Raw genomic sequence first — 27,054 nt, 5'->3', positions numbered from 1 at the left:
GGAAAGAGATTGAAGACACAAGGAGAAAAAAATCCCACTAGAAAGAGAGAGCAGGGGGAAGACTCAGATCTGTGTGTTAAGGATTGCCTATCTTTTATAAGTGAAACGGCCTTCTTCTAAAGTAACAGCAGGAAAGGAGAAGACAGTGCAGATGCAGATTTTATGACAGTAGCGTGAGGGAGATACCTTTTGTTTTCTATTCTTCTCGATGAATTAAGATGCAAGGTCTTTAACCAAGAGTGAAGGGGAAAGAGAGGGGGTGAGATAGTCTAGCGATGTGGAGATGGCATGAATAATCACAGTAAAGAAAGGAAGACTGAGTGTTCCAAGGAAACGTGATGACCTTATGGGTAGGGCTTAGTATCTACTTAGGAATTTATAGTGGTTCCAGTTTCCCTAGTTTTGAGCTTTTTCTCCAGAAACACTCAACCGGAGAAGTGTATTAAGAGACATTCATAAGGCAGACATTCATAGATTGGGGCTGTCTGTAATGGCATAGATTAATACTGCTGAATTGGAACCCTTAGGGAGATGTAAAACTAATGGAGCTCAGCATGGTGAATCCAATCCAGACGTGAATTGAGAAATGCATTATTTGGTCCTGCAGTAATACATCATTATCCCTTTATATAGGAATCATTGAGATTCCACCTCCGAAATGCTCATGTATGAGGCTCATCATAATCATTTGGAGAATTTGTGTAGTAGATTGTTGTTTTCTATACTTTATAGTTGGTCTTGTTCATTTGAGTCTCAGCAGCAGCCTAGAAAGTTAAGCCAATTTGCTAAATCTTGCCTAGACTCTGAAAAAAAAAGCTTAAATCCATTTATGTAACACAAGGGGATGAGATTATATGATGTGTTGGAATTTAATGCCTTCTTATGGCATCAGAATTGAATACTTAATCAGAACAAAAAAGAAACATGTTTGAATTTTTGAATTGCAGACTTACTGTGTGGATGTTCCATAGAGATATGTGTGTGGTTCAATGTGCTAATAATGCTCTTACAAACAGTTCACTTTTCTTAGCTACAGAATGCTTTGAAGGTGTATTTTCTTCTAGTTTCTATGTTTAATTTATGGACTATGGAGTAGGAGAGTATTAGCAACTACTTGAATTCATAGCAACACTTATCTTCCCAAAATTAAGTGTATTACATGTGTGATCAGTTCTGCTTAAAGCTAGAAATGAAACATCATAAATTAACATCTCACCTTACAAATTCTTTTTTTCCCTACCTGTTACCTTAAACATATCCATTTTCGAAATGCAAAGACACTGTCTTCTCATTTCCAGGGACTTTTAGGAGATGAAAAGGTTAATATTTATAATGCTCTGAGTTTCAAGGATGGAAGGCACTATGTACTAAATTGTTATGTTGTTTGAGCATTTTTTTTTAACTCTCTGTTCAAACCTTTTGAAATGAATTTAGTTCCTATGGAAACTTATTGCTGCTGTAGATAGTGTCCTTATCCATGAGTGAAAAATAGAATCAATTCGGAAAATGGTTCTATAATGTTATAGCATGGCTCAGGAAATGGACGTCAGGAACACATAGCTGTGCTCTCTGACTGTTCTATTGGTTCATGTCAGATTGTGTTTGAAAATAACCCTGCACATGTCACCATCTGTCCTTCACTTTGAGGCCAGGATCAGTAAACAGTGGGTTAGTAGAAGTGTCATTAGATAGTCTTTCTCCCAACACCACACATAGTAGTATCTTGTGAGGAGGCAAAGGATATGAGAAATATTTGGGAAGTAAAATTAGCTTTAGGGAGGTGGAGGAGAGGGAGAAGAAAGAACCCTGGTTGACTGCTAGGAAAAGTTGGCATTTTGTAGACCATTTAGTACAATTCATGTTGACAATCATGATAAGGAGACAGCTGAGAGCAGAGAGACTATTTGGAGCTGGTCAGATCAGTATATGCATGAAGTGATTGCTTAGCATAGGTGATAATAGAGGAAACTGAGGAAGGGTGAAAGTGAAAGCTATTTCAAAAGAAGAACTAACAGTTTCTTCGACATGAATATAAAATAGTAAGTAACAAAAAAGAGCCAAGGTTTAATCCATAATGACAAACTAACAGTATTGCTGTCAGTGGAAAATGGAAGCAGAATCTGTTTGTATACGAAAATGGAAGTAACAAATTGAACATAACCCACTGATGCTTAATGTAGAGGCCGTAGAGGAATCTAAGAGAATCATCAGACCCAGTCCCTGTATCTAGACAGGTAAGATTACTATTCACTTTATAAAAGAATCAAAGTCCAAGAAACCTAACCAGCTATTAACTGATGAAAAGACTAGAAATCCAATTCAGTCACACACAAAGCAATAGGAGAATTCCAAAAGAAGAAAGAATAACTTTACCAGCCACTGTAGACCAGTAGGGGCAAAGATCTGAGCTCTGGGAATTACTTAGACTGAATAGAGAGGAGGAGGTGCAGAGGGAGCAGGTAAGACAGCGAAGGGACCAACGCAGAAGAGTTTCACGGATGGGCAACCTTATAGGCTTTCCGGACACTCAGATGACACTCTGTACCAGTGCCGCGCCCTGTGACTTACATAATTCTGCAGCTTCTCTTTTTTACCTCACAAGGTTGCTGAGATATTAAATCAGAACTATGTGTACTGAACTTGGCCTGAAGGCTGACATGTATGGAGGCATTGTGAATTATTTCCCAATTTGCATTTGGGCCTTTCTGTAGAGTTTGCACATGGGATTTCTTATCTGCTGTCCCTGTTGTCTTACCTTTTCAATCAGTTTTCTGTGTACTGCCACAAAACCCATAAAAATGGCATCATCCACTACCGGAATGGTAGTGCCTAGGTGTATAGGAGGGGGTCCAGGAGCAAACTTTTTTATAGCAATTTCCCAAGGCATACAAAATATATAGAAATAATAAGCCGTTGTGGTTTTTTGAATAAATTATTTCTTGAGAAACAATGTGCACAGTGATAGAAAATTTAAATATTGTGTGAAGTAAATCTCCTTTTCTCTTTGACTACCTATCTAACCCCCATCCTTGGGGGCAACTATTTTCAATTGTGTATTTTTCAGATATATTTTATATGTATATCAGTATATGCATACTATATGATTTTAAGTTGAACTTATATAAGCTTATGCAGAATGGATAATCAAGTTGACCAACATCCACAAGCTTCTGTTCCTCAAGTGTATTTTATGCCAGGTTTTCTCTGTTTCCTCTTAACTGTAGACCAGCCGTTCATTTCGGTGCACTTCTGTTCTGGAGAGCGGAGGAGGCCTCTGACTGACGGCATGAGCCCCGCAGCACAAGCATGAGGAGCAGGCCATCAGTAGATTCAGATACACGTGTCCGTTACCTTATCTAGACGGTGGTGCCGTCATGCCAAGTACAAGTCGGGGATGTCAAGGGAGTCTTCCATCCCTCTCCACTGTTGAGCTTTTCCCAGGGTGCAGCCCCCTTAGCCTGTCCAGGCCCACTGTCATTCCAGCTGGGCCATGCCTCATTTTATACTCTGTCCCTACTGTCCTGTAGAAGCTTCTTTAGGAGAACCCTTTTCCTCATGAGCTGTCCCTTTCTCATCAGCGAGCTTTTGCTGGCATCTAGTCTATGAGGCTTCCCACCCAGCAAACCACTTCCATCTGGTCCTCCTAATCCCACCAGTCTTGTTTTTTGCTGTTCTTACTGGACTCCCTACTTCGGCCTTCATTGACCTCCTCCTACTCTGCTTAGTCTTTCTTCTTAAGAGACTCGAAAACTCACCTATTTTCACACATCATTTCTTACTACCTAACTTCTTTTTATTTATTTATTTTTTGGGGGGAGAGGTTTTTTGCTATAGTGCGCATGCGCTCGCAAGACAGACAGAGACAGACAGAGAGACAGAAAGCGAGAAATCACCCACCGGGGGGATGGCCATGCTGCAGTCCCTTCTCATCCATTCTCCTCTCGGGATCTTGGGCACGCACGCACATGCGCCCGGCGTGAGTTTCAACCCACCGGGTCTGGAACGTGAGCCATGGTCGACTACATGGGAATCCAGCAACAGAACCATTACGCTAACTGCTGGTCCCTTACTACCTAACTTTGGAGCACACTCTACTCCATGTGAATTCCTAATACCACTTGCAAAATGTTTCCTTGATGAAAGTTTCTTGGAATCTTTAAGGGAAAAAAAAGGCCCATTAGCAATGTCACTACTTGCAGTTCCAGCCTTGCTTCTGTCTTCTTCTTTCACTGCCTTTACTTTGGTCACTTGTCTCTCTGGAATCCCTTTTATGCCATCTTGGTCTATGCCTTTCCCCTTCTTTTAAGACCCTCCTGAAATGTCATCTCACTAAGACTTGTTTGCGTTATCTCCAGCCAGATTAGCAATGCCTCCTTTCTCATCTTACCATTGCCACATGTTCCCCATTAAAGCAGCCCTACAGGGTAGGCAGGTTGCCTGACTGGCTGTCTCTGTGGTCTCCCACGGTGCCTGCCATGTAGAAGGCACTCAGTGAAGGATACCGAATGGACCTAATTGCACTGCCTCTGTTTATTCTCTGCCTGTTTTCTTCTTTACCCATTTCTTGCCACGCGACTCCCATTTTATACACCATACTGAAATTCTCCAGATTGCTACAATCAACATCCTATGGCCTCTTATTGGTCTTTATTCTTTTTTTATTTTTAAATTGGTCTTTATTCTTTGTGACTGTCTTCTCTATCATGAAACTCCGGCCTCTCCAGTCTGTGATGCCACATTGCACTGCGTTTTCTCTTCCTGCCCAGTTCTTTTTTTCCCTATCACCCTGACCTAGTCCCCAGCGTTCAGCTGTCTGTCCTGCCTTCTGCCTCTACACTCCCCACCTTGTCTTACAGGGATTTCTTCTATGATTAAAGCCCAGCCACCTACTGAGGCCCTGCCACACTTCCACCTGGGCTTCCTGACATGACTTTGGCAAGCTCAGTCTTTAACCACCCAAAGGCCTAAGCCCTTGCATGAGGCTCCCAGGCCTTCTTCCTCTTTGCTTCCATGTCTTGTCACCCTATCCTTCCCTTCTTAGATGACCATTCCCTTCATCAGCCTGCTTTGTCTTTATAGCTGGGCACTGTTCCACTGACCTCCCAGCTGGTAGAAATGGATTCCAGCCATCTGATTTATTCACATTGACCAACCTTCCTAAGATGGCACCTTTATAACTTCACTTACTTAGACCAGTGGTGAACTGGGCTTACAGCCTAGTGGTTAAGGGAGCCAGATTTCGCACAGCCAACTCCAGTTCAAAATCTCAGCACCAGAGGTTTGAAAAACACAACAGGCACCTGTGTGTGTGTGTGTGTGTGTGCCTAAAGTCCTGACAAAATGGAGAAATGTATGACAAGGGATTGTGGTGTGACAGTGCCCAATGAGGGGGTACTTTTTCTCTCTGTCTTTCTCTGGAAAGTATATGAGCTCTCTGACAATTGAAAGATAGAAAGGGAAGGAAAGGAAAGCTTGCCACCACCTGCAGATAGACGCTAAGCAAGTGCTCTCTTACTGGAAGACTCTCCATATCTAGTCCCATCTCTTCCTAACTTTTCCTCTCCCTCTGCCAACTCTCCACTATAACCTGAGTTCCCTGAGCACGCCAGACTTGACTGAGCCTGGACATTGGCTCACAGGGGCCATTTGAAATTCTGTCTCCTCCCTTCCATGGAGTTCCAGTCATCTCCCCCAATTAGAAGGGTCTGCTCCCTCCTCGGAACACACACTTGTTGCCTATCTTGCTTCCTGCTGCTTCGATTCCCTCATGTTACCTTTTACCTGTATTGGTGTGTATCTTTTTCCCCTGTGAATGAACAGCTTCTTGAGATGAACTTACCATCTTCCATTTCTTTCTTCGCATCCTTTGTAACCTCCTTCACAGTCTACACAGTGTTACAACCATGCTCTCCCTAGGGTGTTCTTCCTGCCTGGCAGCACTGCACCCAGGGAAGTTGGCTAGCCTGGCCTGTCATGCCAGTGTTGGGATCTCCCTCTTCCAGAGACAGTACCCACGCATTCTCTTCTCTGCTTGATCAGAGGGATAGAAAACAGACAGTGGGCCCAACCCACCCCTTCCCAACTGCTACTCCCTCTGCTTCCTCATTTTGAGCACTCTGACACTTAAAGGGCAAATCAGTGAGAATGATTTTTTTTTCTTTCACTTGTCCCTAAAATAAATCCATTTGCAATTCTCTCAGTTAAGGGAGCCAGACACATTCCTCCCAGTGCGTGTCTGGTATTTGGATCTTTTAAACGTAGTGGAAAAAAGAGTATTGCATAAAGAAATGCACACTCTCTCACCATAGACTTGAATTTGGGCCTCCACCTAGTATTTTAGAATGTGTCACAGTCCTCATTGAGATATGTGACAGTTGTGAAATTTTTTAAATTAAGCTGTTCTTGACTTTTGGTATTAAAAGCACTTTCTTAAATTTGATCACAGCAGGGAAGGGATAAGGGTACCAAAATGTATTTTTATGCTTGGGCAACTCAAATGAAATTTTACCAAACTTCTCACTGCCCAGGCCACCCCTCAGCTGAGAAGAAGCATACACTATTCATCCCAAGAGGTAATTCTTTTTGAAAACTTATATGTACCTAAAAATAGAAGCTGACCATGACTGTGTGGACCCAACCACATTTCTGCAGAGGATGCTGCTTCCACCCTACTCCAAAGAAAGATTAGATTCCATGCTGTTACAATAGTTGGATTTCACTGGAGAAAATGATATAAGAAGGCCTAGGAATATTTCTCCAAATATAGAAGGATTGGCATTCTGTTCCATTTTCTCAGAAGGCCTCAAGTTCATGGCAAGTATCCTTTGTCAGAAAAACCCAGTAGGTTGCCAGGGCAGGTGCCCTTCCCCTTGACTGTATTTGTTGGCTCTTCCCTGCTCTCCCTCTTCTGAACTAGAGAGCGCTGTATAGGAAGCATGGATGATGATGGGAGTAATGCTCTTGAAAAACTTGGATATAAAGTTTTCTTTGAAGACAAATGCCACCATTTGCTTTAGTTCCCTAGCCTAGATCTTGTAGTTTCTTTTCCCCTCCTCCCTGGTGAGTTGTGGTATGCTTAGCCAGTCCTTCTGTTTTTCCTTTTTTTTTTTTTTTTTCTAAGAAATATTTATTATTTTTTTCACATGAGTTAACCAGAGAGAGAGAGAGGGAGAGAGAGAAGGGCAAAGTGAGAGAGAGATAAAGAGGGAAAGTGAGAGAGAGACAGAGAGGGAAAGTGAGAAAGTAAGCCACCAGGTCTGGGACTTGAACCTTAGTTGGCCTTATGCGAAGTCCAGTGCCTTAACCACCACTCCACCTGCTGGCCCTGATTTTCCTTTTATCTTAATGAATATGGCCAAGGCCTTCTTCCCTTTCTCCTCCCAGATTCCCACTCTAATTCAGTAGATTCTTCTTCTTGGGATCTTTCTACCTTCTCCAACTTAATCCCAGATTCTCTTTTCTCCCTCCTGCCTCCAAATCTTGATATTGATCCATTTTGGACCATACCATCTAGCTTTCTCTTTCTTGGTAAATATCAGTAATAAAGCAAGAGTGGTTAATGCTGGGGTCCAGCCTCGGCGGGGGTGGGTTGACTCGTCAGAAGCGGTGCAGGTGAACAGAAGACAAAGGCCTTGGTGCCTTTTTCATGCACGTTCTTAGCTGGACACCCCTCAGAGATCGCTCTCTGAAGAGTGACCACTGCTAGGAATCATCGCGCGTTTTTATTGAAAATGTGTTACATGCAAGTAAATGGGAGAGTGGCTACGTGTTTCAATTATCAGCTCATAAAGTTTTAACAACAGAGAACATAGGTTCTATTCAGGGTTGGATTAAGGGTGAGTCTAGTGCAGTTCCTCAATTGTTCATTTGATGTAGGTGGGTCTCCGGGAAAGTGGCTCCAGCAAGCAGAGATGATGCGGGTGCAGCAGCCATCTTGTGATTACCGGGAAAGGTGCTGAGAAAAGAAAATCTCAAGTATAGATATTAGTTCTTATGGATCTTAATAAAGAATAGAACTTATATAATTGTGTAGGGATTTAAAACTTAATTCAAGGAACCCTAATACATTTTAAAGGGGTAAAACTTACTGTTTATTAGGTAAGGGCGGGGACAGCCTTTTTAACTGGCGGTAAAGTGACTAGCAAGTTAATGAAGAACTTTAAGGTGAGTTTGTGGCATACTTAAAATGTTCTATTGTGCCTGTGGTGCCACTGCTATGTATTTTGTTAGAACATTAGCCAAAGTGGGGCAGGAGTGCCCTGGGCCCGTTTCGGCCTAAAAGATTATTCTCAAACTTAAGTTAAATGTATCTTGAAGGGCCTTCCAAAGGTCAAGAAGATTTCTGCCTAGGTTTGACTTCATCACCCCCTCTATTGTGGCTGTCCGGAGTAAAGCATTGTAGTTAACAGTAGGTGGTCAGAGCAAAGGGGAGCAGTCAGGGACTTCCTGGAAAATTTTATCATATACTCAGGATGTATAAGAGAGCTATGTAATTCTTTTATAGTAGTATATTGGGGAGTCAGAGGGGGGTCGCTTCCCAGCAAGGCTACCACAGTTTTCTGGAGCAAATAGCAAGCAGCCTTGCTGACATGCTAATTTGACCTAAGTTTTATTCCTAGGTCGGAGGGGTACACAGCAGCGGCCTTGCCAACATGCTGACCCAACTTAAGTGATACTTAAAAGATCAAAAACTCAACACAGATCCTGGAGCCCTACCGGGTCGGACTCCTCCAGGTTAGAAAAGAGACTCCCAGTACGGAAAATAATGAAGGCTGAAAAGTAGTTTTAGCACCAACTGAAAGTTACCACCAGAGTCTGCCTATCCAGACTTAGCAAATACTTGGCTGTCAGAAAAGTCATGATGCACATTTTTGCATAGAAAAATATGTCATGCTTTTCTGACAACCCATACGAATTTCCCTCTGCATTCCTTTTCTATTAGTAGGTTAGAAACACTGCTTCTGGGGACCAGAAGTTACCATAATGGCTATGTCGCTGGACTCCCATGTAGTCGATCACAGTTCGAGTCCCAGATCCGGTGGCTTAAACTCAAACCTGGTGCATGTGCATGCATGCCCAAGATCCTGAGAGAAGAATGGAGGAGAAGGGATTGCTGCATGGCCATCCCCCCCCCGGAGGGTGATTTCTCACTTTCTGTCTCTCTCTGTCTTTCTGGCGAGTGCACATGCCCTATAGCAAAAACCTCTCAAAAAAAAAAAAAAAAAAAAAGAAAAAGAAAAAAAGAAAAGAAAAGAAAAACATTGCTTCTGGCCTTTGATTATTTTCTCCTCATTGACTCAGTGAATGTATAAACTTCTATTACACACAGCTACTCCTACTGCTCCAAACCAAGTTTATGATAGCAGACGTCATGAACACAAACACTAGACTTTTCTCTGAGGGAAAGCAGAGGAGTTTAGAAGGTTTACAGCCACAGGGCTGTGGATAGATGTAGTCATAACCTAAGGTCAAAGAAGGTCTTTCCTTCCCATCCCTGAGTCTGTCTCTGTGATCTGTATACACTGGACAGATCTCCTTACTGGCTTAAAAGCTACTTTAACAGAATCTTGGGCCCAGCACCACTAAGACATTGCTCCACAGGCTGGGACCATACAGGAGATCTGTATTTGATTCCTCATCCAGCATAAATGCCAAGTGTGGTGGCACATGCTGGTAATGCCAGCAACTTTTGAGACAGGAGGATTGCAAGCCCAGGGCTGGCCTGGACAATACAGTGAGACTCTTGTCCCCCAAAACAGTCGAATAAGGTGTGGTGGCATGTGCCTGTAGTCCCAGATGGGCAGCTGAGGCAAGGGAATAAACATGGTATGTAAAGAGAGAGAGTGAGAAAGAGATTATCTCAAGGCCAGTCCCCACTTCCTGTTCACTGGCGGTGGATATCTTCTTGTCTGGAACACTGTATTTTCAGTTTTGGCCGAATCCCAAACTAGACCTCAGAGTTTACTTAGCACTCACTGTTTATATTATTACCTGATCCCATTATAAGACCTTGTGCACACCTCCATCTCATCCCCTCAGACTGTGAATAACAGTAGGCCAGGGTCACGTCCTGTTCAGCACCTGTCAGGGTAGATGGCGTAGAAATGAATGCTTAACTTGATAAACATCTGTGGCTTAATAATATTTGTTGTGGGAGTGACTGTGTGGATGATTGAATGAACCAGCCAGTCTTCATATTTTCTATCCTTAGATCAATTGTAGTGAACATTCCAAAATAGCAGCATGGGGGGATGGAAATAAGCCCAGAGGGTAAAATAACTTTTCATCTGTGTCAGCATAACTTCACTATATCTTATAAATACAGATATTAAGGAGAAGAAATCTAAGGTTGATGCATTGTATATGCCCACAACTAACTTTTTCTCAGTCGTCTAATTAAGCAGTTACTTTACATGGTCAGGAAAGAGTAAATGCCATATTTCCTTAATAATACGAAGAAGAAGAATGCTTTTTCTGGGCCCTGAAACCTTATTGAGATATTCAAATAAAATCAGTATGATATGTGTTTAAGCTTAGTTGGTCTTGTTCATATATTGATATATTCTTTGGAGATTCATATTTAATATTTAACCCTGGATACCTCCTTATTCTACTGCTGTGGATCTCTTGAAAGGATAAAGAAAATACTTCTCCAAATATTTCAAATATGACCATGGGCCACTCCTATGAACTGCAATTTTATTTAGTTCTTCTATGTGCATGGAAGGAGATAATGTTTCTACCCAGGATTCCTTATATAAACTGCCGCTGTCTCCCAGACAGTGCTAATGACACAAAGAACCACATTACTAAGAGTCTGTTTTTATTACATCATTATTCATCAATGTTTATTAAGCAATAACAGTACCTCAAGCATTGTTATGAAGAAAGGGAGGAGGGATGGTTTATAATCTAAAGAAAGTTTTCCCACCTGGACTACTATGTTAGCTGTAGAACTGTGCTTGATGAGAAGACATTGTGAGCTTGAGAAAATAATATTTAATGAATATATGGTTGTCTCAAGTTAACAGAAACCTGAGAGTTGATTCACGGTCCTTCCACATTAACTAATGTTGGCATCGGTTATGCTCTGTGTCCAAATGCTATATAATTATTGCCTCTTATTGCAGATATCTTTTATGTAAGAGATACGTTATCTCCCTTTTTAAGAAATTAAAAAGCATGACATACATAGCCCAGGTATTTGTGAAGCATGCCACTGATATGGTACAAAGTGAAAATCAGCCAACTGATTGTTTTTCCTACCTCATATCAGATGCTTGACTTCACAGATGTCTCCACCTGCATAATAACTTATTTCTTGTCAAAGGTGTTATTACTTGGAGAAATCTTCTAGCAAAAAAGTAAAAAATATTTACTTACATTAAGTTGCTATTATCCTCTCTAGACCACTTGATTTTAAGAGATTATAAAACAAAACAGTCGGGCCTCTCATTCTTTGGTAATGCAGCAGAAAATGGTCCTGGTTTTCTGAGTCCAGATACCTGATTGGGTGAGCCCATGTAGCATGATCCCACCCAAGATTCTTTGTGGTTGTCAAGATACAAGGGGGCTCTCTACAAAGAGAAGTGAAATAAGAGCTGCTTCCTCAAGAAGACATGCTAGGCATCAAGAGAGTCCCATGGTGTCAGCCACAGAGAAGTCAGAGACCCCCAAACTCCACCTTGCTACCAAGGGGGTCACATGTTATCAAATTCCCACTTGCCTTCTAAGATTTTCCTGTCTGCCCTCATCACCACCAGCTACCCAGTATTATTGAATAGGAAGAAGAATATTTTATAAAATTGGGAAGTTTTTCATTCCCCTTCCATTTTGGTGTGTTCATGCTTACTTTCTAAGGGTATGTGAGGCTTGTGAGTGAAAGAATGGCGCACGTTTCTGTGTATGTAGAGTATAATATTGCTCATCTGGGCTGGGAGAGGGGACCAGATGTCCTGTTGGGGGATTTTCCTGAATTTAGGACTTTTTCTCAGGGTCCTAAAACTCTGGGAAGACTAGCAACACTTTTCCATCTTGCCTTGCAGGTCACCCTCCTCCTGTGGTTCAGATTACTGAGCTATGATCCTGACTTTTTCCAAAGTCAACAGGAGATTACAATTAAAACAATTAAATGTCCAATTATTTTCAGATAGATACTGATCTTTCAAGCGCGGGGTGTATGTCATTCTCTGTTGTCTAACTAGTCAAAGCTGACTTTTTCTTTTATGATACCCAGTTGGTCAAATGATACGGCATTTGTTGTGGTCTGCTGTTGGCCGACTGGCCCTTTAAACTTTGCACTGAACCAAGTGTTGTAAAGGTCAGTTTTCCCTTTTGGTATGTTTTTATGTTGTGATGATAGACACTATAATAGGTAATACTTATCAGTTTGGGAATAGGTGTTTATGGGAGAAAAGTCTTCTCTTTTTATTTTGTTAAGAACTTATATCTCACCATAGCTCCAGGACTGTGTGCTGCATGTGGCTCTTTGTCAGGCTGATGCCACCCTGGAGGCCTGGCCTCAATTCCCAGCCCACCCTAAGAAGCAGGCACACACGTCCCAGCAGCTCTGGAGGCTGAGGCACGACGATCGCAGCAGAGCAAGACCCTGTAAAAGCATCACACACGTGCATAGTCCACAAGTGGGGGGGGGGTGTTATGTCTCGAAGTATGTGAAAAATAAATGGAGATAAAGATAGCAGGCTACATTTGGAGCTGTTTGGCCTCTAAAGTGTAATTGTGGAAATTTGAGTCCAGCTCAGTTAGAAATATCATCAATAAGATGGTTACCAGTTATTAAGAATGCCAGAAAAGCTTGAAAATGAATTGTTTTAAAGATCTTGCACTGTTAGAAGGAAGTTGTTTACATTTTATTCTGAAAGTAGTATTCAGATAGGGGGGGGGGGGGGGTTTTCTCTCAAAGTATGTGAAAAATAAATGGAGATAAAGATAGCAGGCTACATTTGGAGCTGTTTGGCCTCTAAAGTGTAATTGTGGAAATTTGAGTCCAGCTCAGTTAGAAATATCATCAATAAGATGGTTACCAGTTATTAAGAATGCCAGAAAAGCTTGAAAATGAATTGTTTTAAAGATCTTGCACTGTTAGAAGGAAGTTGTTTACATTTTATTCTGAAAGTAGTATTCAGATATTATAAAGATAAAATGAAAGAAATTAATGGTATATAATCCATTTTAGATAGAGTTAGATTTTCTTCCTTTATATTGCATTGTATTATAGCTTTATTATAATTGCTAAGAGAAACAACAGTGAATTATTAAATATTTTTACATATTGGCTATGTACTTATAACTTTAGTTTTGTGTTGTGTTGTAAAAGAAAAGCAGAAGTTCTGACCACTGGGCTTACCATCTAATGAAAAGTTTAGTACTGAATAAAATCAGAACTTTTTCATTGTGCCATCAGAATAAGACTTTAAGATCTGATTCTGTGGCTATGTGGTGTGCCTAAATTTAATGGGTTAAAAACTTCATGAGAGACCATCTGACCCCATGAAGGATGCATTGTCAGAACTTGTTTAAAAATCAGAATTCTCTCAAATTCTTTCTCTCTTCCCCACCACTCCTTCCCTCCCTCTCTCTGGTGCTTTATTATAGTAACTGTAGGACTCTAGGGTACTTGCTCTTTCCATCCAGAAAAAGAATCCCTCCCTTATGCACCCCACTCAAAATGAATGATGTCTGTGTCCCTGAGAGCTTCAGGAATTGTGGCACTAACCGATTGTCATTACATGCCTTCTTGGTGCTCTGAATGGAGAGTGGTATAGAGTCCCTACCTTCATGCTCTTTTCCTTCCCTGGAGTTACTTTATTATCCTTACCATTTATATTAGCAGAACTAAAATGATGGGTAAGTAGTTTGCTTGAAATAGAAAGCTCATACCCACATCAAAGTAGTTTCTCAGACATGAAAGTAAGAGAGGCAACAGTGAAACCAACAGATAGTTCTAAAACAGATAACCAAGTGTAACTATGTCATAGGGTCTTAAGAGCAGAGTTCTGAACGCTGCTTTACCCAGTTCATTTTTACTAAAATGTTTTTACTTCTCTTTGACCAATTAGTTCAACTTACAAGAAAGTCTCCTAAGGAAGTAATTGGAAATGACAGTAATACTTCCTGTTCATCACCACATTATTTTTAAGCACTGAAAAATTAGAAATCACTTCACTGTGAATCTTGATTTCCCTCCCAAGGTTTCTATACTGGATCTGTCAGTGTAATAAGAAAAATACTTGGGGGACCAGCAGTTGGCATAATGGCTTTGTCGCTGGACTCTCATGTAGTCAACTGCAGTTCGAGTCCCAGACCCGGTGGCTTAAACTCACACTGGGCACGTGTGCGTGCATGCCCAAGATCCTGAGAGGAGAATGGAAGAGAAGGGATTGTGGTGTGGCCATCCCCCCTGAGGATGATTTCTTGCTTTCTGTTTCTCTGTCTTTCTGGCGAGTGCACTTGCCCTATAGCAAAAACCTCTCGAAATAAATAAATAAATGATACTTGGAGATATATATCTATAGATTTTACATACCTAAGTAAATATTAGCATTAAACATTAGCAAACAAACAAATGCTTTTTGGCTGCAAAATACCTGCCAGGAATCCTTCTTTTGATTTTTGTTCTTGGTTCAAACCTATGAGAATCCAGTTCCACCCTTGCACACCATTTATACCCACCATGACCTTTTAAGTGACACTGTGGAGGGATGGGAAAGGTCACACAGACTGTTATTGCTTATACAGTGAGGGAAGGGGAAAGGGACTGGGTGAAAAGGATATAAGAAACTGGGGTCAGCAAGATGGCATAATGGTTGGGATGGCTAGATCCCACACACATGGCAGAGTGTGCAGTTCAAGTCTTAGACCCAATAGCTTGAACTCACACCAGACGTGTGTGCATTTGTGCCCAAAATCCTGAGAAGAGAATAGAGGGGAAGGAATTGCCACGTGACCATACCTTCTGGGGGAGAGGAGTGATTCCTCTTTGTCTCTTTCTCAGTTTTTCTCTCTCTTCAATGAGTGGGCAAAGGTCACAAGGGGGGGGGGGGGGGTTATGTCTCAAAGTATGTGAAAAATAAATGGAGATAAAGATAGCAGGCTACATTTGGAGCTGTTTGGCCTCTAAAGTGTAATTGTGGAAATTTGAGTCCAGCTCAGTTAGAAATATCATCAATAAGATGGTTACCAGTTATTAAGAATGCCAGAAAAGCTTGAAAATGAATTGTTTTAAAGATCTTGCACTGTTAGAAGGAAGTTGTTTACATTTTATTCTGAAAGTAGTATTCAGATATTATAAAGATAAAATGAAAGAAATTAATGGTATATAATCCATTTTAGATAGAGTTAGATTTTCTTCCTTTATATTGCATTGTATTATAGCTTTATTATAATTGCTAAGAGAAACAACAGTGAATTATTAAATATTTTTACATATTGGCTATGTGCTTATAACTTTAGTTTTGTGTTGTGTTGTAAAAGAAAAGCAGAAGTTCTGACCACTGGGCTTACCATCTAATGAAAAGTTTAGTACTGAATAAAATCAGAACCATTGTGCCATGCCATCAGAATAAGACTTTAAGATCTGATTCTGTGGCTATGTGGTGTGCCTAAATTTAATGGGTTAAAAACTTCATGAGAGACCATCTGACCCCATGAAGGATGCATTGTCAGAACTTGTTTAAAAATCAGAATTCTCTCAAATTCTTTCTCTCTTCCCCACCACTCCTTCCCTCCCTCTCTCTGGTGCTTTATTATAGTAACTGTAGGACTCTAGGGTACTTGCTCTTTCCATCCAGAAAAAGAATCCCTCCCTTATGCACCCCACTCAAAATGAATGATGTCTGTGTCCCTGAGAGCTTCAGGAATTGTGGCACTAACCGATTGTCATTACATGCCTTCTTGGTGCTCTGAATGGAGAGTGGTATAGAGTCCCTACCTTCATGCTCTTTTCCTTCCCTGGAGTTACTTTATTATCCTTACCATTTATATTAGCAGAACTAAAATGATGGGTAAGTAGTTTGCTTGAAATAGAAAGCTCATACCCACATCAAAGTAGTTTCTCAGACATGAAAGTAAGAGAGGCAACAGTGAAACCAACAGAGAGTTCTAAAACAGATAACCAAGTGTAACTATGTCATAGGGTCTTAAGAGAAGAGTTCTGTACGCTGCTTCACCCAGCTCATTTTTACTAAAATGTTTTTACTTCTCTTTGACCAATTAGTTCAACTTACAAGAAAGTCTCCTAAGGAAGTAATTGGAAATGACAGTAATACTTCCTGTTCATCACCACATTATTTTTAAGCACTGAAAAATTAGAAATCACTTCACTGTGAATCTTGATTTCCCTCCCAAGGTTTCTATACTGGATCTGTCAGTGTAATAAGAAAAATACTTGGGGGACCAGCAGTTGGCATAATGGCTTTGTCGCTGGACTCTCATGTAGTCAACTGCAGTTCGAGTCCCAGACCCGGTGGCTTAAACTCACACTGGGCACGTGTGCGTGCATGCCCAAGATCCTGAGAGGAGAATGGAAGAGAAGGGATTGTGGTGTGGCCATCCCCCCTGAGGATGATTTCTTGCTTTCTGTTTCTCTGTCTTTCTGGCGAGTGCACTTGCCCTATAGCAAAAACCTCTCGAAATAAATAAATAAATGATACTTGGAGATATATATCTATAGATTTTACATACCTAAGTAAATATTAGCATTAAACATTAGCAAACAAACAAATGCTTTTTGGCTGCAAAATACCTGCCAGGAATCCTTCTTTTGATTTTTGTTCTTGGTTCAAACCTATGAGAATCCAGTTCCACCCTTGCACACCATTTATACCCACCATGACCTTTTAAGTGACACTGTGGAGGGATGGGAAAGGTCACACAGACTGTTATTGCTTATACAGTGAGGGAAGGGGAAAGGGACTGGGTGAAAAGGATATAAGAAACTGGGGTCAGCAAGATGGCATAATGGTTGGGATGGCTAGATCCCACACACATGGCAGAGTGTGCAGTTCAAGTCTTAGACCCAATAGCTTGAACTCACACCAGACGTGTGTGCATTTGTGCCCAAAATCCTGAGAAGAGAATAGAGGGGAAGGAATTGCCACGTGACCATACCTTCTGGGGGAGAGGAGTGATTCCTCTTTGTCTCTTTCTCAGTTTTTCTCTCTCTTCAATGAGTGCATACACCCTATAGCATGTGTGCATGCGTGCGTGCATGAATAAATAAGTAAGAAAAAGAAAGAAATGAGATATGTACACATGTACACATGGGATTCATTAAAAGTCGCTGGTAATTTCAAGTGACCATGAATCTTCTTTTCATTCTTTTTGAAAAATTCAATGGTTGACTTTACCAATTCTTTTTTGCTAAACACTTTGGGATATCTAATGTATCTTCTCATTTTATTATTGTTCCAAGTTCTCCAAGTCTGTATTTTGTGTATCTCTTGATATTGTCATTCATCATTTCATTGTTTAATTTTCCTAAAATCCAAAGAAATTAAATTGTTTAAATGTCCTTTGCGGCTCAGATTTAATTTTCCTTCTTAGGTATCTAGAAATTCTGCCGTTTGTAATTTTTGCTTAATGGTGGCTTTTTCCATCAGTAAGAACACTAGCAGTCGATAAGTCAATTGCTGACTCTGACTATATGGAGGGTTTACCATAATGCATATTGGAAATGCCTTTGAAACCCTTTTCCTGAATGGAAGGTGCCATGGCTTGTGTTTTATGGCCTTCTAATGTTGGATGGTAATGTCATTTAACATTTTCCCAAAGTGAAAACAGTGCATTAGGGCGGCCTAGCAAGCATCGCAGATCAATACAGAGGCAGAGCTTTACTCTTACAGATTAATCCAGGAAAAATACACCAGAGTCAACTCCAGGAACTGGGAGACAATTATGCTGATTGCTACTCCTCTTCCCCCTTTCTACTGTCTCATCATCGACGCAGGTTGAAATGTACACAAAAAGAATTTCAGAAGCTGGCTACACATGCACATATACTCAGAACAGACTGCCAGACAGGAAATCGAGGGCCCTGGAAGTGAGTTGTATTGATTTGTGGTGAGAAAAGTATATTTTGACACATTTCAAATCATAAATAACTCATGAACTTCTAACGTCCATGACTAATAGCTCAACGCAGGGTGAACGCTTATATACAACTTAGATTAGGTATTTCTAAGGAGTCCATAGTTTTAGATGAATTATCCTATTGTGATTAGTCTCTTTTAAGAGAAAAAGAGCGTACAGTCTTTTCATGGTGTGCAGTATGTAGGTGCTCACATGGTATAGTCCCCTGTGTGTGTGAGTGAGGAAGAACCACCGATCTAGGCATCTCATTGTAGCCTTTCCTCTGCATTCTCCTCCCCACTTTTCGACCGAAGATTTGGGAGACTTGACCAGTTGCCAACACCAGGCTTGAAGGTAGTCCTTTCCTAGGAACTATTAAAGTCATTAGTCACGCGTTTGCCGGGCTCAGCTGATCCAATGCTTAATCATATTTTGTTCAATATTTATCCTGATGCCGGTCTTGCCATCATGAGTCAGTCAGTGTCTCTGCCTGTCCTGCTTCAAGCACAGCTGGCTCCTCTTAAATGCTTGTGTCGATGATAGAGCATCAGGGAAATCTGTGTCCGGAAAAATTCACAGACATCTGAACTTGAAAATCTTAGAAAGAAATTGAAACTCCTGGGATTTGATTTAAATTCTGATCTTAGCTATTTGACAAGGCAGTAAGGCAATGAATGATAAGGTAAAAACAATATTATGTAAAATCCGGGTTTATATTTCTTTTCCTGTATGTTTACTTTCTTCAGAGGGTGGTAGGAAGTAAATTCCCTCAGGGACCAGTAACATGGTTTGCATTTCTATTCTAGCAAAATATATATTAGCTTAGTGTGCTGGATAAAAGTAATGAGACAAATCGTCACCCAGGGGTTTCCTTATTGATGAGAAATATTCCCTGTTTTTCTCTTGGGGTTTCTATAGAACCCATTAAATTTAAAATAATGCTATTTCAAGATTACTATGGAAATAACAAATTTAAATTTCATAAAATGAACTGATAAGGAAGACTGGAAGCTTTTTATATTAACCCAAACTCATTTGAAAAAATATATGAATTCCTAGATTCAGTGTGATAATATTATGTATTGTGTGTGTGTGTGTGTCTGCCTGTGTGTGCATGTGTGTGCTTAATCCTTATAATCCAAGTTCTCCTACCATATTGACAATATTTTTTCATTTACATAATTCATTTGGTTTATTTTGTTATTATCATTTTTCAAGTGTATATCATAAGCTGTGTGGAAACATTTATGCTGTGTATAGCATATTCACTAAGAGCAATCTAACTGAAATCTGAGATTTGTAAGCATAATTAGCCAAATTTTAAGTCAGGGAATTTTAAAGTGTTTTCTTTCTATCCATTTGTATTCATTCAACAGATTAATTACATAACTTCTGAAAAGTGTATCTGTATCTAATGACTGATGTCATAAAGAAATAAGACATAGTCCTTGGAATTCTTATTCTAGTAAATGTCGGCTAGTAAGTGTTTACTAGGCTATAGTGCAGTGTGCGCAGTCCATGGCATCTAACTTGTACTAGGCTGGAGTGTGTAGTCAGTGTTACATGCATGGAAAGAAGTTATTATGGAATGGGGGAGTCACTGTAAAAGAGAATGATGAATTCTACTGGGGAGAAGAGATCTAGATTTAGTGAAAGCACTATGCAGAAGGTTACTCTTAAGCTAAGTATTAATTGGGGCATGGTGGTCAAGGTGCTAGATCTCACATGGCCAACTGTGCAGTTTGAGTCCCAGGCCTGGTGACTTAGAAAACTCACATGGCCAACTGTGCAGTTTGAGTCCTGGGCCTGGTGACTTAGAAAACACACTGGACACATGTTCATGAGTGCCCAAAGGCCTGAGAGAATGGAGTAGAAGGAATTGTGGTGTAGCTATCCGCCTTGGGTTGTGCTTTCTCTTTCTCTCTCTCTCTCTCTTTGGAAGCACACATGCCCTCTGGAAAATTTTAAAAAAAGAAAAAGATGAATCCATTTTTCCCACATGTCTAGGAGTGAGTTAGGGTGCAGAGCATTTCCAAAATCAAGGTAGTGTGGCCAAGGTGTGAAGAGAAGTGTAAAACCCAAACCCTGAGCATGGTTTGTCCAGACTGCAACAGTGTGCACAGTGGAGAACTGTGCCTGTTGACCTTGTGTTTTATTTAGGAAGCAGCAGGGAATGGTTCTGTCTCAGATGTAAGTGTTAAACCCTCTGGAAACTAGAGAAGTATGAAGGCAGGAGTAGAAGGTGAAAGCTAAGAGACAGAGGAACTAGCTATTGCTTGAGTCAGGACATAAATAATTGGGGATTAATGGAATGACAGGGAGTTTGGGGAGAGAACCAGACTGCAGGGATCTTATACTTTGTGATCAGTCAGATGTGGGAATGAAAGAGACTTTAGGGCTCCCAGGTTTCTGGCTGGACAAGCTGAAGTGTGCTGGCAGTATTCATAGGGTTAGGGTTTAGGAAGGAAGGTTATAGTCCAGAATAACTCAGTGGTGTCCAGTAATGGAACTCATTTCAAAGAATTCATTTCCCTTATACATTTTTGTCATGGGAATAATTTGAATATCTTTAAAGTTTGAAGAAAATTGGTTCTTTAACCTTGTGTTTATATTTGCAACATTTTTATCTTACTTAGAATTTTCTGTGTTATTTAACCCTGATCTTTGTTTTGAATGAAGACCTTTTGTCTAAGCAGTCCCTGTGTTTGTTTGCAGGCGGTATGAGGTTCACCCAGTCTGTGCTGATCTACAGGCCAAAATTCTCCAGTGCTACCGTCAGAACACCCATCAGACGCTCAGCTGCTCTGCTCTGGCCAACCAGTACCTGCACTGTGTCAATCATGCCAAACAGGTGGGTGTGCCAGCCAGGCCGCTTCAGGCAGGAGCAGAATAGAAAACCCAGCGTCATGGAGTAGTGGGAAGGATTCAGTGGGCTAATATGTGTGAAGAAGCTTTATCAGTCATCATCAACAAGAATTGTTATCCTGGGGACCAGCAGATGGCATAATGGTCACGTTGTTGGACTCCTACACAGTCGACTGTGGTTTGAGTCCTAGACCCAGCAGCTTAAAACACATTCGTGTGTGCCCAAGATCCCGAAAGGAGAAGGGATTACAGCATGGCTAAGCCCCCCTGGGGAGTGATTTCTCTCTTTCTGTCTTCCTGGTGAGCACACATGTCCTATAGCAAAACTCTCTTAAAAACAAAAAGAATGACCACCCTGGGGCCAGCTCAGGGAGTAGATCCCACATGACCATCCACATGGTTTGAGTCTGGGACCTGGCAGCTTAAAAAACATGCTGGGCATGTGTGCACACATGTCCAATATCTCGAGCGGACGGGGAGATGAAAGGGAAAGGGATTCTAGCGTGACCATCGTGTTACTACTCCAGGCTGATGCAGTCATTATTCCTTCGAAGTCGTTCTAAGAGGAGCTTGTGTTCTCCTTATCTTCTATTCATTTACTTATTGTGAAAAAAAGGAAAAGATCTTATTCAAAGTGTACCTTTTTTTCCCACATGCCCCAATCTTTTGTTTTCTGATAACTGTGTCCCAAAGGTCATGGCCTACTGCTTCTAGGCCAATACTCAGAGTCAGCAAAGAGGAAGGATACTCACGAGGGGATTGGTAGCTTCCAGGCTATAAGCAGCAGGTGGTCTGCAACGAGCCTGGGTTAAACACACTGCACCCAACCATTCTGTCTTCCTCCACTTGGTAGAGTCTGCTCGGCTAGGTAGGGCAAGAGGGATCAGAGACAGGATGTAGGAGCAAGTGCTTTTTGCTTTTATATACTGTAGTCATGTTCTTCTCTTGACCTTTCATGTCAGAATAACGTGATGTTCACAGGACATGGATTGTTCTCTAATTTACGTACTTTAGAAAGCTAATGATAAACCCTGAAGCAAATTATCAATTCTGTCAGGTCACCTAATTGCCTATCATTTAGCCGATTTAGCGGTTGGATGTAGGTTGTTCGAAAGATGGAAATTGTTAGAAACCTTGATTCTTTCTACTGACACACTCCCTAGAGTTGACCTTCTAACTCAACCAAATCTAGCATTGGAGTTACACAGCATGCCTTTCCACAGCCTAATTTGCAGTAGTTGTAATATTAATAATACCACTTAGTTTAAATTTCTATCGCACTATAAATATCTGATGGGATGGTTGGTATTGTCTCACTAGCTGGAAAATAAGTCACACCAGTGGGGAAATAATCAAGATTTATTAAAAGCCCTGTGACTTGCAGATTTTTTCTGCCTATTCCTTGTTATACAAGCCACACTTGTATAACTCCTCGTAGCATATCAGGCATTCTCTTCTTCAAAGGTCTCTGGTAAAGATAATGTAACTAATGGGGGTCCAGCAGTTAGTGTAATGGCTATGTTGCTGGACTCCCATGTAGTCGACCACGGTTCGCGTCCCAGACCCGGTGGCTTGAAACTCACACTGGGCGCGTGTGCATGCGTGCCCAAGATCCCAAAAGGAGAACAGAGGAGAAGGGATTGCGGCATGGCCATCATCCCTGAGGGGCGATTTCTCGCTTTCTGTCTCTCTGTCTCTCTGATTGTCTGGTGAGCGCACGCGCCCTATAGCAAAAAACCTCTCCCCCATCCCCCAAAAAAAAGAGAAAAGATAATGTAACTAATGTTAAGTTAGTACATTTTAGTTGTCAGAAATAGCTTCTGACATTCTCCTAACAAGCCCCAACCTTCAATATTAATACTCCCTGAAATGCTTGGGACCTGTAAGTTGGCTCCTGGGCTTTTCTAACGTGGTAATAGTGCCTTGTTGAGGTGGGGCTCAGTGGTCCGTTAAAGAATGACTGTGGCAGTGTGTCTGTTTCGAGGCTGGTGTCTGACATACCTGCCTATTTCTGCAGTGTGATTTGTAATGTTACTGCAGTAACTGCAAGGGCATTTGGAGTGTTGACTCCATTCTCCAAGTTGTATTAAATCACCTACATATAGCTCCATGAGTTTGGTGACATATATTTGTAGAATAAAACAAAGTTTACCTTGCATCAAAATCCAATGCATCACATAGTACTATAGTTAGAATCTGGCTGATCTGCGTGTATATCCACGCCCTGTCTTTTACTAGCTGTGTGACTTTGAGCCTTAATTTTTCCTATCTGGAAATTGAGAAAAATTGGGGTATTGTCTGAGGATTGCATTTTAATAAAGTATTTAGTAAATCTTTTTTCCCTCTTCTTTCCTCAGTTGTATCATTTCATGCTAGAACTTTGTAGATCAGCCCAAAGCATCAAATTATTACTAGCAATTCCAAAAGAGACCCTCCTTCCTCCCCCTCACTCCCTAATCTGCAATAGTATAATTTAATATTACTTTCAGCTAGTATGTTCGGGGTACTTACTGTTTTCTCAACTCTTATATTCAGTTTTAAGGGATGTATAATACCAGGACTTTTAAAATATCTAAGTGCCCAAACCTTTTCCTCCTAAATTGGGCAACATCAAAATGGGCAAGAACCAAGAACGACACCTTCAATTTCTGCAGTGCTTGGGATTTCAAAGTCATTTCACTTCGGCTCTCTTACTTGTATTTTATGACAGCCTGACATGTAAATAGAGGTTTTTATTTTTGCCATTTTACAGCTGAGAGCATTGAAACCCAGGGAGGTCATGCTGGTAAATTTAACAAGTAAACCAAGATGGGTCTTGCCTAAAAACAAAAAAATTCTAAATAAATGAAGTGGAGTTTGGTTTTCGAGTGAGTATGAAGAGACAGCCATCACCCACTAATACGGAAGGGAAGTAATGAAGGAAAATGAGAACAATAATGATAGTGAGGGAAAGGGACATCAAAGATCTACGGAAGTTGTGATAAGAGAGTCTGAAGGTCGCAGTAGGGGAGTGGGATGCTAGAGCCCATGAGCCAGGGGACAACTTGGCATGGCCCCATGCTAAGATCATGCCACAGTGGCCAGGAGGCTGATCTCGTTTTTCATGAGTAGTTACTTCTCTTCTGATACCAGGTGGTTCTTTCGTGCCTGTGAGGTCAGGCTAACCTCCTGACCCCAACTTTGCCCGTATTGTAGAAGACTTGAGCAGTATTCATGGTCCTGACTGCCTGTCATAGCCATTTCCTAATGGGCCAACTCCCGTCTTATGTTTTCTATTAAATCCGGAAAACAGGCCGGACATGCTAAACATGGCAAATACTAAACATGTCAACAATCCATTAGGATGCATTGTCCATTTCCGACATAGTACAAACCTTTCCCCCACGGAGTAATTCTAGTGGCCAAATCTACTCCACTTTTAAATGACTCATAAGGTTGGGCTTTCACTAGTTCCCTCGGGGATTGTTCTGGAGACTAATAGATTTTACTGATAGGAGAAATTACCGGATATTCTTCAGCCTTACTCTTCCTTTCTTCTTATCCATCTTATTCATATCAATCTTTCTTCAGCTGTTCTTAAACAATTTCGCATGTGTTGACATGAGACATTAAGACCGTTATTTCGTTATGCGTTCTTATAGGGGAAGAGAGATATTAAATTGCTATAATTATTATTTCCAAGACTTAAAAGCTACCAGCTAGATATATGAGATACGACACCTAAAAAATGAAGAATATCGATTGATACAGACTGCTGTCTTTTACTTTTCTTTTTTAAAAGAATTATTTTATTTATCATTATTACTATTTTCTTTTAATTTGCTACAGGGCACATGTGCTAGAGAGAGAGAGAGAGAGAGAGAGAGAGAGAGAGAGAGAGGAAGGAAGCCGCCAGGTCCAGGACTCAAACTGCGGTTGGCCATGTGGAGTCCATTGCCTTAACCACCAAACCACCCGCTGGCCCCATCTTTTACTTTTTATATCTGCTTAGCTTCCTAAATCGCTAAGCTCCCCAAGATTGGGTTCCCTCCTTTGGCCTTTAAAACCTGATTCCATTCAGTCTTACCATACCCATCTCAGAGCTGACCATGGAAAGGAGGAGAATGGGAAGCCAATAGTATTTTCCCACTATTGGACCAAAATGTATCCAGGTTCTGTATTTTTTTTCTTCTTCTTCTTCTTTTTTTTTTTTGGATATTTTGCTATAGGACACGTGCACACTCCAGAAAGACAGAGGGACAGAAAGTGAGAAATCACCCTCCAGGGGAGATGGCCACGCCGCAATCCCTTCTTCTCCATTCTCCTCTTGGGATCTTGGGCACGCACACACATGCACCCAGCGTGAGTTTAAGCCACCAAGTCTGGGACTCGAACTGCAGTCAACTACATGGGAGTCCAGCAACATAGCCATTACGCCAATTGCTGGTCCCAAGGTTCTGTATTTTCTCTGACTTCGTGTGCATGCGCACTCTCCACGGGGTCTTATCACACTGTGATCTTCTTTTCCCTAACCCTTCTGCTCCTCAGGATCTTGAGTGCTCTCATTGTGTTTTCAGGCTCACCCCGGATCTGAACCTGACTGTAACTTCTAGCCCTGTGGTCCAGTATGCTACAGACTATGCCACCTGGCTGGGCCCTGAATTCTATTTTTTTTTTTTTTTTTTTTTGGAGAGGTTTTTTGCTATAAGGCTCATGCGCTTGCCAGGCAGACAGAGAGCAGAGAGACAGAAGAATAGAAGACCCATAGAGATCATGTAATTCAATGTCATCTTTTCACTTGCAAAACTACCACTCATAGAGTTGAAGTGATCTGTAGCTGGGGCAGAGATGTCACTCTTGATCACCCCCCAGGGGGGATGGCCACGCCGCAATCCCTTCTCCTCCGTTCTCCTCTTGGGATCTTGGGCACGCACGCACACGTGCCCGGTGTGAGTTTTAAGCCACCGGGTTCAGGACGCGAACTGCAGTCGACTACATGAGAGTCCAGCTACATAGCCATTACGCTAACTGCTGGTCCCCCTGAGTTCTATTTTCAAAAGAAGTTGTAGATCCACATTGCCTCTGCTCCCTGGGACACCCCATTGCCCTATTTGCTTACAGAATTGAGCTACTGTAGCAGTAGTAATTCTTAAAAACATTTCAGCTTCTCCCCAGCCTTGCTGCTACGGAAAGGCACAGAAGTTGGCTGGATTTTTATAGAACATACTTTGTTTCACTGGAGGGCAGAGTTTCTAGGAAATCGTCTTGCTACCACCCTAATCTACTCATGGTGACCTGAGCCTCAGTTTCTTCTTTGATAAATTGTGAGTTTGAACTAGGAGTTCCATGAATGGAGTTCCGTTCTCCATTATTCTAAGACCGATTCTACTTTCATGGGTGAGAGCAAGAGGTGGTGTGCACAAGCCATGCTTTCAAGGACACACTCATATTAAGAGGCCTGGCCTATTTGGTACAAGCACCCCTACTTTGAAGGCCTCAGTATCTGTACCTTTGCCTCTTAGATTTTGCTGTCTGCCTCCAACTTCCATGCAAGAAGAACACTTTACTTCTTATTGGTCTGTCTGCTGCCTGGCCTCCCACAGCTGTATACCCTTTTGTTGAAGTTCACACTCCTGACAGCCCTGGGGAAGCCAAGGAGGCAGAATGAACAGGGAGGGAATAGAAAGTTTCACAGTTTCTCCAAAGTCAGTGAAGTGAAAAACAGCGATTTCAGCGCTGCCAGGCAGAATGTAGCCTGCCGGCTAATAAACTCCATTAGAAAACGCAGGCCACCTCCAGCCAGCCCTGGGTCCCTCTGCTGTGATGCCTTTCATCTTCTGAAGTATGGACCATGGGTGGTCTGGGATTCTGAAGATGGAACAGGAAGTAGGATCAGAAGAACCAAGGATAAACTAGAACCAAAAGCAAGGGCTAGCCTCAGGAGATACCCAAAACACAGAGGCCAGTGGGGGCTAAGTCAGATGATGGGACAGTCAGGAGTTCATTGACCATAGCAAAGGTTTAAATCTGTAAGTAGGCAATAGGTCAGTAGCCAGGCAGACAGCTAAGCTCAAGGAAGGACCAAAATAATGACATCTTGTGAGGCAACCCTCACCTTAACAT

The 27,054-nt window shown here is 41.5% G+C and overlaps 1 protein-coding gene across 3 annotated transcripts in view; it reads left to right on the top strand.

The window, feature by feature from the left end:
- CHCHD3 (coiled-coil-helix-coiled-coil-helix domain containing 3) overlaps positions 1 to 27,054 on the top strand; it is a 297,487-nt gene that overhangs the window by 261,876 nt on the left and 8,557 nt on the right. For all 3 annotated transcript variants that reach the window (XM_006144989.2, XM_014586463.1, XM_014586462.1), the window contains one exon: positions 20,803 to 20,938. In XM_006144989.2, the coding sequence (XP_006145051.1) occupies positions 20,803 to 20,938 (136 nt within the window). The remainder of the gene's footprint in view (positions 1 to 20,802; positions 20,939 to 27,054) is intronic.

The sequence above is a fragment of the Tupaia chinensis genome, unplaced genomic scaffold (genome assembly GCF_000334495.1).
Source record: "Tupaia chinensis unplaced genomic scaffold, TupChi_1.0 Scaffold000140_1, whole genome shotgun sequence".
NCBI classification, from domain to species: domain Eukaryota; kingdom Metazoa; phylum Chordata; class Mammalia; order Scandentia; family Tupaiidae; genus Tupaia; species Tupaia belangeri.
This window is presented reverse-complemented; position numbering and strand designations above follow the sequence as displayed.